Source organism: Tinamus guttatus, unplaced genomic scaffold (assembly GCF_059628265.1).
Source record: "Tinamus guttatus ecotype Peru unplaced genomic scaffold, ASM5962826v1 Tinamus_guttatus_pri_ptg000280l, whole genome shotgun sequence".
NCBI classification, from domain to species: domain Eukaryota; kingdom Metazoa; phylum Chordata; class Aves; order Tinamiformes; family Tinamidae; genus Tinamus; species Tinamus guttatus.
The window spans coordinates 199,981-209,663 of record NW_028288814.1 but is presented as its reverse complement, the minus strand read 5'-3'; the positions used below and the strand labels follow the sequence as shown (position 1 = coordinate 209,663).

The following is a 9,683-nucleotide window of genomic DNA, read 5'->3' as shown; positions in this document are numbered from 1 at the left end:
CTCTCCTGTAGCCAGAGCCTGGCTGTGTCCCAGCCCACTCCCCTATAGGTGCAGCCCCTATGTAGGTGCAGCCGCTATAACCTGAGGGGGGCCGCAGCCCCTCCCCTATAGCCAGGGCAGGACAATATCTCAGGTGTCCATTGCAGGGGTGGGGGGGCTCCAGCCCCCTCTCCTATAACAGGAGGGCAGCCCTATAGCCAGGGGGTTCAGCTCCCCTGCCCTATAGTGGAGGGTGTTTCTGCCCCTATTGCTGGGGGGTGCCCCCCCTATAGCCGAGGGGACACAAAGCGGGGGGCAGCCCCTAGAGCCGGGGGGGCGCAGGGGGGCCCGCAGCCCCGTCCGTGCGGCCGCCCCGTCCCGTCCCGTCCCCCCGCGCGGCGGCCGGGCCCGGGCCCCCCCGGCCGGGCGGGCGCCTCCCGGGGGAGGGCGCTCGGCGGGGCCGCGCTCCCGCCGCAGCCAGCGCCATGTTCGGCGCCCGCGCGCCCTGCCCGCGCGCCTGAGCTGCCCGGCCCGGCCCGGCGCGGCGCGGCCCGGCCCCAGCGCTGCGGAGCGGAGCGGAGCGGCCCCAGCCGGTGAGTGCGGGCGGCGCCGCGGAGGCCGCACGGCCGCGGCCTCCATTTCCCGGCGCGCGGGCGGGCGGGGAAACTGAGGCACCGGGCGGACACCCCCGTCCCCTTCGCCCCGCCGCCCCCCGCGCCGGCCCCGTCCCCGCCGGCCCCCCGTCCCCGGCAGCGCCCTCGGAGCCGCCTCGGGGCCCTGGCGGCGACTTGGGCCTCGCCGCGCGCGCCGGGTTGTGGCCCCTGCCGTGGCAGGAGGCCGCGTTGGCAGCGGGCAGGAAGCGCCGGAGCTGCCGGCTTTGAGACCGGGATCCGGCACCGGCATCCAGCACCGGGATCCGGCACCGGGATCCGGCTCCGGGGTTCGGCTCCGGGGTTCGGGACCAGCCTCCGGCACCGGGGTCCGGCGGCTGGGCCTGGTAGGCCGAAGCGAGGCGGAGGCCCCTGCCGCCGGTGAGTCGCGTCCCTCGGGGCGGCCGCGCTTGGCCTCCCGTCCCGCTGCGCGGAGGCCCCAGGGCTCCCGCAGGAGCCGCCGTCCCGGCTCGTGCCCCGCGGGACACTCGGAATTGGGCGCTGGGGGCACGAAGGGCAGCGGTTCCCGGCGGCCGCAGGCTCCGTGTTGGCCTCAGCACGGCCGGCCGGGCGAGGGCTGCCCCTCGGCAGGGCTGGAGGGGGCTCCTGGCTCTGGGTGCTCCTGCAGGGAGTGGGAATGGGACTGCAAGGAAGCCGCGCGTGCTGGGAGTACTGGGAATACGCTCATTGCCCAGGAGGAACAAGCGGGAGCCGATCCACTTCCACTGGAGAACTCAGGCGAGGAGAATTATTCCACGTTTCTGCTGTCTTAGCCCCTTTGCGGGGCAAGTTTTGTAGGAGCATGGGAGAGAGGAGCTGGATCCGCGTTGTGGGTGCTCGGAGCAGGAGGGAGGCTCCGGGGCCACGCGGGTGCCAGGAGCGCTTCCGAGCGGTCCCGCCGGCTCCGCTGTCCCGCAGACACCGGCTTCCCTCATCCCGCTGCACAAGGGCTTCCCGCCGCGGGGACCGGGACGCCGGCCCTGTTCCCTTCCTGAGGAAGCGGCGGTGAGGGCAGGATGGGAATCCTACTTTTCCTGTAGTATCCATCACTCGTTTTCACCTGGCGCAAAGCGGTGGTGACGATGCCGTGCTCAGCGCTACCCTTGCAGCAGGATTTTTCCCTCAGAATAATGTATAATTCCTGCTGTGAGCTATATTACATGCTTTGCCCCATCTGAACTGGTGTTTTCTTTTATTGCTAGGAGCTATTGCTTATGGTTTTCATTTAAAGGGGCCAACTTCCTCTTTTTGCAGGTGACTTCAAGTAATCCGGAGAGAAATTACTGAGCTTCATTTCAAAAGTAGGTTCACCCTTCCCACCGTTTCCCTTGGGAAGCTGCTCCAGAATAGCATCTTGCTGCTGGAGAGAAACCTTATTCCTATTTCCAGCCTAAAAATATTAATGTCTCCTTCCCCTTGTCTGCCAGTGAATGTCAGGAAATACTTGAGTTCCTACAACTGGGGAGTCAATAAATCCTTTCTGTTTCACTTGCAGAATTTTCCTGAGATGCAAAAATAAAAAAAAAAAAAGGGAAACTGCCTTGAAATGGGAACAAATGCTGTTAAATGTAAAACGAAACTAATTAACCTGAATGTTTGACCTGCATTCTTTGTTTTTAGTGCTGGCAGGAGTCATTAGTCACTCGCAGGACCGCGGTGATGGTTCAGGTCTTACGTGAACGCCTTTTGCAGTGGATTTAGTCAGCCTCCTTGTGCAAGGAGGGAGCACCCAGGAGCCAGTTCAGTTACTGCGGCCTTTTGAGATGGGCTCTGGGCAACTTGGTGGCAGCTGAGTGCTGGATTAAGGGCATTAGGACCCGGATCCTGTCGCTGCGTAAGAGCCCTGTGTATCTTCTGCTCAAGGGAGTCGGATCACATTGTGTGTGTGCAGGAACTGGACTCTCTTGGGATCTTTTGTGCTTCTTCCTGGTCAGCTGCAGCGTACAATGAACTATTTCTCTCACTGTTAACAGCTGTCTTGTTTTGTTTCTTTTTTCTTCTTTTTTTTTTTAATTCCTGTTTGTAGCTTGGCTTCTTGGAAGAGAAAGGATGGCTCAGGAGACGAATCAAACCCAGGTGCCTCTGCTGTGCACTACGGGCTGTGGATTTTATGGCAGTCCCCGGACCAATGGGATGTGCTCCGTGTGCTATAAGGAATTCCTACAGAGGCGGCAAAGCAGTGACCGGATAAGCCCCACAGGTAGATTTTTGTCCGAGAAATCTGTCTTAAATGGACGCCTGCATGCAATCTATTTTAAGAAGCTGGAATAAAGCACGTGCAACCTGGTACTGATCACCAGCAGATTTTCTTCCTTTTGGTCTTTGCCTTTTCCTGTAGACCCCAAGCCCCTAAATCAAATGCCCAAGCCTGGGGGCCCTTCTGTTAAGGGGATATTCTTCCCTTCTTCCCCATTCCAGTTGTTTGTTAAGCTCTGTCCTAGGCTGCACCTTCCAGTAAACTGCAAAACTTCACTTGCCAAAACAACAGCCCAGATCTTTAGCTGTTATTTGCTCCTTGAGTTGTGTGGTGGTTGCTGGAGACTGTGACAAACCTTTGCAAATTAGTGAAATTTTGCTTGAGAAGAATCTGGCCTTTAGGGTTTGGTAATTTCCTCGTTTTAACGGGGTGGACAAGCAAAAGCAATAAAATAAAAAGGCTTGGGTGGTTTTGCTGCTAAACAGAGGCAACACTGAGCTGAGAATTAGCGCTGTGCACAGAAAGGATGCTCTGTCCATCATCAGCAGGATTTTCTCCTCCTGAGAGGCTGTGCAGATGCCCCGTGTTCAGAATTTGAGCAATACCTTCCAGAGGTCTCCCGTGGTTTTGCTCCTGAGCATGGGAATGGCTTTGCTCCAATTCCCCACTCAAAGTGTACGTTAGGGACACAGCTCTTCTTGACAGAGGATTAATTGCAAAGGGTTTTTCTAAAGATCTTGACTTAGATCCCCAGCTGCCAAAAAACCCCAAGATATTCCTATTGAAGCCAGGGCTTTTCAGCCACTGGATCTGGTCATTATACCTTGGAGGAGCTGCAAAGCAGCACCAGATTCAAAGTAATTTCGTCTCTGCAGCACCTTTATTTATACTGAGAGGCAAACGTTTATGCTGATGTGGAGTTTGCTTTATAATGCTGAGAAGGGGACTCAAAGAACGACAGAGGGGTCAGTGTGACTGAAGTTAGATTTTTGCCAAATGTTTAAAAACACACATGGAAGGTCCCCAGCAGGTGACTCCTGGCCATGACTGTCAAGCAGCTGAGGAACTTGCTACCGTTTCTGAGCGTTGACCACAACTGTGATCTTGTTTCCTAGCAGCCAACGGTCCCAACAACAGCCCTGTGGCTTCGAGCTCAGCTGCAGAGCCCTGCGCAGAGGGAGACTCCGCACTGGAGGATGTGAAAGCCAGGTAGGGGCATGGGCTGTGCATGGATCTACTGCCCTGGGACGCAGTGTCCTCGTCCTTTGGGTGGCCACAGCGTTCTGTTCACAGCGACCCTGTTTTTATCGGGAGCCTTGAGAGGTCCTTACTTGTGGGGACTGCTGTGCGGAGTTAGGTCCTAGAGGGTCAGCAGTAAATTAAAACTAGTAGTAAAATAAATAGCAACCTGGTTCTCCTGCAGCCAGTGCACCTGTTTGCTGCGCTGTGTCGTTAGCTCTGTTAAACCAGTCAGCTTCAACCAGGTCCTAACGTACAGCACTAGTGATGATCCAGCCTTGAGGCTACAGGAACAAAATTGGAAACTTCAGTGATATTTTTTAGGAAGCAGGATACCCTCAGTGAGCCCTGTCGTTGCACTGAAGTCCTAGTTCGTAGCCCTGGACGCACTTGCGTGGGCTTTGAGATGGAGCTGGGTAGAAAAGGAAGCTGAGATCATCACAAGTTCATTCCATTTATGTCTGCGGAGAACTTTGGCCTCAAGTCTCAGGGGGAATTGGCCTGCTCTGCTGCTGAGCTCCCTTTGAGTGTAGTGAAATTAGCCTCATGGGCTGAAGATCTCTCCCACAAAACTGATCATCAAATGAAAATGTTTGTGTTTGCTCTGTGGTTTGTTTCTTGCTCCCAGTGCTCAGACCCCTGTGACCCATCAGATGACGGCCATGAGCATATCCAGAGAAGAAAGCAGCAACGAGACGGAAAGATTCGCTAAGACAGAAGAAGCCTCCTCAGCATCTTCCTCATCAGGTAGGCCACTTGGTTTGGCCTTTGTGTCCAGATGACACAAATATAGCAAGTCTGGTTTGAGTGGTATGTCGAAGAGTCGCTGCCTACCGGCAATAAAGGTGCATCTAACAAGAGAGCTAAGCTAAAAAAAAAAAAACAGTTTCTTGATTCTGAAATGGGAGAGAAAATGCTGTGCCTGAGGGCACAAAGGAGGTGGCTCTGTGGGCTGCGAGCGGAGTAGCTGCCAGCCCTCGGCTCTGCCAGGGGATCATCTTCCCTGACGCCCGTCGGCGTTCGTGGCAGAGAGCCCGGAGCCTCCCACGGGCGGGATGAGCCGAGCGGGGGCGGCGGAGCCCCGCAGAGGGGCTGGGAGCCCCGCGCTCCGCAGGGGACGGCGCTGAGTGGCTCGTGTGGCGGCTGCCGCTGTCCTGTGTCACCTGAGGGCCACCTGCCCCTTGGAGGGCAGGGCTGGCTCCGTCGTTTTGTTTGCAGAGTGGATCCCGTGGAGTGATCCCGGTGACGGAGTACCGGTGTCGTCACCCAGCAAGGCCCGTCCCCCAGTTGTTCTGTTGCAAGGTGTTGCAGTGGAGCTGCAAGCGAGTGACACGTTGCATGGGAAACACCCTGCCCGAGCGGCAGCTCAGTTTGCTTGTGTACAAACCTAAAAGAAACAGGGCTGTTAGTTGCTAAAAAATGGGCTTCAGGCACTGCCTTGACTGTAAGGTTTGGCCCTGGTAACCACTTGCCCGCGAGCCCAGGAGACAACTTAGAACAGGCAGGTGGGAGTGACTGTGTGGTGGAGGAGAGACCTGGGAGAGTCCTGGAGCCCGGGGGGTTTCTAGAGGGTTGTTCAGGGTCAGAGCTGCGAAGCTGTTTCTGTGTCTGCCCATCGCTCTGCTCAGCCTGGTTTTCGGACGGCGCGCGCTGCAGCGGGGGATCTTGTGGCAGTTGGGGCCCCACTCGCCTGTTGACTTCTCTAACCTGCTTAGGTGCTGCTGGAAATCCTGCTGAGCGTCAGTGACCTTTAACAATCTGGCTCTGGGAGCTCGCTTTTCCTTCTGGTAGATTAGAGACGGCGATGAGTATCTGTGTAAAGCATTCTGAGACCTACATATGAGGAACACTTACATAAGAGTCAACAGAAATAATTACCAGGGCCTTCTTAGAAGGGGTTAACTTTACAGAGATTAACTCCCGGCTCAGATGTGCAACCGAGTGGCTGAACAGCAGCCAAGCCGTGGTGACTATCCAGCCACATGCTTAACCTGTGACAAGCGCCAGGTAATTCTGCTTAGCATCACGTTTCCTTACATATGCCATAGCTGAACCTTCCTTGTTTTTCTTTCTGAGCCCTGCACTTCGGGAATTGGAAGGGAGAGGTGTGGGAGCAGCACGAAGCTCGCCCCTCGGTGCGACGCGCTCACGGCGTGCGGCTATGTGCACGCGCAGGCGCCTCCGACAGGGACTCGGAAACAGGAGGGCCTGGAGCAGCTGTTGGAATAAAGCTAACACGTCACTTAACCAAGAAGGATAACGAAGCCCTTGTCTCTGTTCCAGGTACCCTCCTTGAAATACCCAAGAACGCGGCTGAGGACAAGATGGTTTCCGAAAAGGTGAAACAGAAGAAGAACCGGTGCTTCACTTGCCGGAAGAAGATAGGGTTAACTGGTAAGGTCCCAACTGGGGCAAAAAGTACCCGCCGCCTGCGTAGTTTGATCCTGCTGAGTTCACAGGGCTGGCATGGTGCAGTGTTTGGAGGTTGCCCTCCAAAGAATACTCTGCTTTTGCAGGAAATGCTGCTCCAAGGGAGGTGGGAGGCGAGACTCAGATCTTTGAACAGTCCAACCTGAGGCAGTAACATGAGGAATTTGATGCTCATCATCAGTTTCCCTGCCAGCTCTTAGATTCAAAATTGCAGTGTTGGATGGAGCAGTGCCCCTTGGCTTACTTCTGCTACCTGGCAAAAGGTGTTTGTGTAGAAGCAAAGGCAACCACCAACATGATGTGGATCTAATTCTGCTCCCCCTAATTCCATGGTAAAACTTGTGTAACAGTGGCATGAACTGAGCTAGACCAAAACAGAAAATCCCACTCCAATACTCCTTCCAAATCGCTCGATTTCTGCCCCAGCTTTGTGAGCACAGGCTCAGCCGGCGGAGCAAGAGCTGGTGGGACACTGCGTGGGGCGACACACTCAGAGGGAAAAGGGCCCCAGAAAGGAAATCTGTGAAGCAGCTCCCAGGGCTGCGTGCTAATAAAACATCATCCCCCCCGCAGTGACCCCAGCGTTTAGATTTTCCCTGGAAAAAGTTAACCCTTGAGCCGTGCAGGCCACCCTGCGCTCTCCTCCCACCGTTTGGCCCCCAGCATCGCCCACGCGGTTTTGTGCCCTCCACAAGAGCTTCTTGGGCAGAGCCCGGCCCACGAGGGTCGTCCAGCCCTGTGCTGCGCACACCGAGCTGCCCCGTGCACTTGGAGACACTTAGAGCAATTGGAGCTGGATAGCCTGCAGTGGCAGGGTGCTCTGCTCTTCCCAACAGCTTCGCTTCCAAGTGGAGCGATTAAATTATGCATTTTGGAGGCACTGGAAGCTCCAAAGAGATGCTGAGGCCAGGGGTGTGTTGCCTGTTGCTGCTCGGCCGTGGAGCTTTGTGATCGCGGCTGTTGTGGTGCCTTGGAGGGCTCAGCCCAGCTCAGAGCCTGCTGCGGATTAGGACCCTCTTGCTGTGCCCTCCGGCCATCACGTGTCCTTATCTCTAGGGAACGCAGAGAACAGCTGCTCCCGAGAGCTCTTCCCGCTGCCGTGACAGCTGGGGCCGCTGCAGAGCACACACACACTTGTGACAGTTCCCCTGAGAGCAGCTAAGCTGGAGGAAACCTAAGAGCTGTCCCAAGCCTTCCCCCCTGCTCAATCCCCATCTCTCTTCCTGCGTCTGTGGGGCTTCGTGGCGAGCAGGGGCCAGCCCGGCGGGACGCGGTAACGTGGTCTCTGCTGCTCCTCCCTTCAGGCTTCGACTGCCGCTGCGGGAACCTGTTCTGCGCCCTGCACCGCTACTCGGACATGCACGGCTGCCCCTACGACTACAAGGCAGAAGCAGCTGAGAAAATCCGCAAGGAGAACCCCATCATCGTGGCCGAGAAGATCCAGAAGTTGTGAGGGAGGCTGCCCGTGGCCTGGTGCTCCTCCCCTTCCTCCCAGCCTTCCTCCTCTTCCTCCCAACCCCATGGTTGGCCTGATGGGCCCTCCAGCAGCAGACATGAACCTAGAGCCACTGCTCGGTAGATCCATTTCTGACCGGCTTCCCAAAGGAAAAGGGCAGGGCGGTTTGCACAGCGCGGGCAGCCATCCCCGCTCGGCTCCGCCGGAGGTGCCCGGTCTCGGGGGTGGGAAGGAGGGTTTGGCAGTTTTAGCACTCCAAATCCCCGCCGCGTCCCTTTGCGAAGCCGCAGTCGGAGCAGCTGGATCTGGGCAGCCGGGCCGGGACCTTGCAGAAAGCAGCGCTCCGCGCGTGCTGCTCCGGGAGGGCCTGGCCGCCCTGAGCGACACCCGAGCAGCGGCTCCGCCGGCCGCCGAATGCTCCTCCCTCGCCCCGTGCGAAGCGCCTGGCCCCTTCCCAAGCGAGCCTGCGGATAACGCGGCTGCGGCCACGCTCCGACACCCTCGCCTCCCCCCTGGATCCACCATCCACCTTCTGCCTTACGTGATTTGTTTCTCATCAGGGTTGTGCTCCAGGCTCGGGCCCCCGAACCTCCGCCCGTCCCCGCGCGCGTGCGGCGCTGGGGAGCTGCGGCCTCCGCCGCGGGCCCTGCCGAGACCCAGCGAGGGGCCTTTCCTGGGAGCTCTCCCAGCCTCCCTGCCCTCCCAGCCGCCGCTTGTCCCTGCGGGAAGGGGCAGGGCCGGCTGCCCCGGGCACGCACGGGCGCACGGAGAGGTGCAGGGAGAGCTCTAGGGTGCAGGGGATGGCACATAGAGGGTCAGGGGCTCTTGTCTCACTCCCCACCTGGCTTCTAGTTGTGGGCCAAGCCCTGGGGAAGATCCTTGTGGCCAGCCAGGGGGGAAGAAGAGCCTGGGAAAACCCATTCTGCAGCCTCAGCCTTTTCGGCAGCCCCTTTGCAGCCCCATGTGAGCAGCAGCTCCGGGTGCTGCGTCCCACCGTGTCCCAGCGAACCCTGACATTGGCCTTGGCTGAGCCCCAGCCACGGCCCGGGGAAAAGCGTCCCAAGGGGGAAACTGTTCTGCAGAGCCCGGGTCTCCCCTTCCGCCACCCCCAGCGGCCACAGCTTTTCCTGGGGGATTTTCTTTTCCAAGCTGTTCTCCTTGGGACACTGCAGAGCCGAGAGCCGGATCTGCGAGGCCGCGACGGCTCCGTCTCGCAAGCCAAGAAATGCAGCTGCGTCCCGGGAGGAAAGAGCAGCCTCTGCCCCACTTCTCAGCATCCCACGTGTTTTCAGCATTTCCCTTCAACAGCGATTCGTGTCCCAGCTGCAGGGAACAGTTCGATGCACCGGGACGAGCCGCAAGCGAGTGGGAATTGGTGCAAAAAGTCCGCAGGCCCCTGTGCAGGGACAGGGAGCCGACTGCGTGCCGCACGCAGGACGGGAGAGCGGGGATGCAAAAGGCCTCTGCTGCCTCCTTTTCTCTTTTATTTTTCTTAGTATGAACCCAGATCTGTAAATATTAATATATTCTAGTTTGCTTGGATGCTGTGGATGGTACTTTATGTGCACGGGGCATTCCTGGATAGGTGTCACTCTGAGAGCACGAGGTTGCAGGGGCCAGAGTGGGTGCAGTGCAGCCCCGGGAGCTCGCAGGGATTGCAGGAACCGGGGGTGGGTGCAATGCAGCCCTGGGAGCTCGCAGGGATTGCAGGAATAGGGAGCGGGTGCAGTGC

At 58.1% G+C, this 9,683-nt stretch overlaps 1 protein-coding gene across 2 annotated transcripts; it reads left to right on the top strand.

The window, feature by feature from the left end:
- Window positions 1–2,630: 2,630 nt before the first annotated feature.
- On the top strand, window positions 2,631–8,077 carry LOC104567250 (AN1-type zinc finger protein 5). Of its 2 annotated transcripts, none has more exons than XM_010214062.2 (5): window positions 2,631–2,829; window positions 3,945–4,035; window positions 4,694–4,812; window positions 6,349–6,459; window positions 7,800–8,077. In XM_010214062.2, the coding sequence occupies exons 1-5, from the start codon at window positions 2,679–2,681 to the stop codon at window positions 7,946–7,948; spliced, it is 621 nt and encodes a 206-aa protein (XP_010212364.2). In that variant the 5' UTR covers window positions 2,631–2,678; the 3' UTR covers window positions 7,949–8,077. The 2 variants fall into 2 exon arrangements, with proteins under 2 accessions (XP_010212364.2, XP_010212363.2); XM_010214061.2 differs by having other exon boundaries at window positions 3,942–4,035.
- Window positions 8,078–9,683: the final 1,606 nt, after the last annotated feature.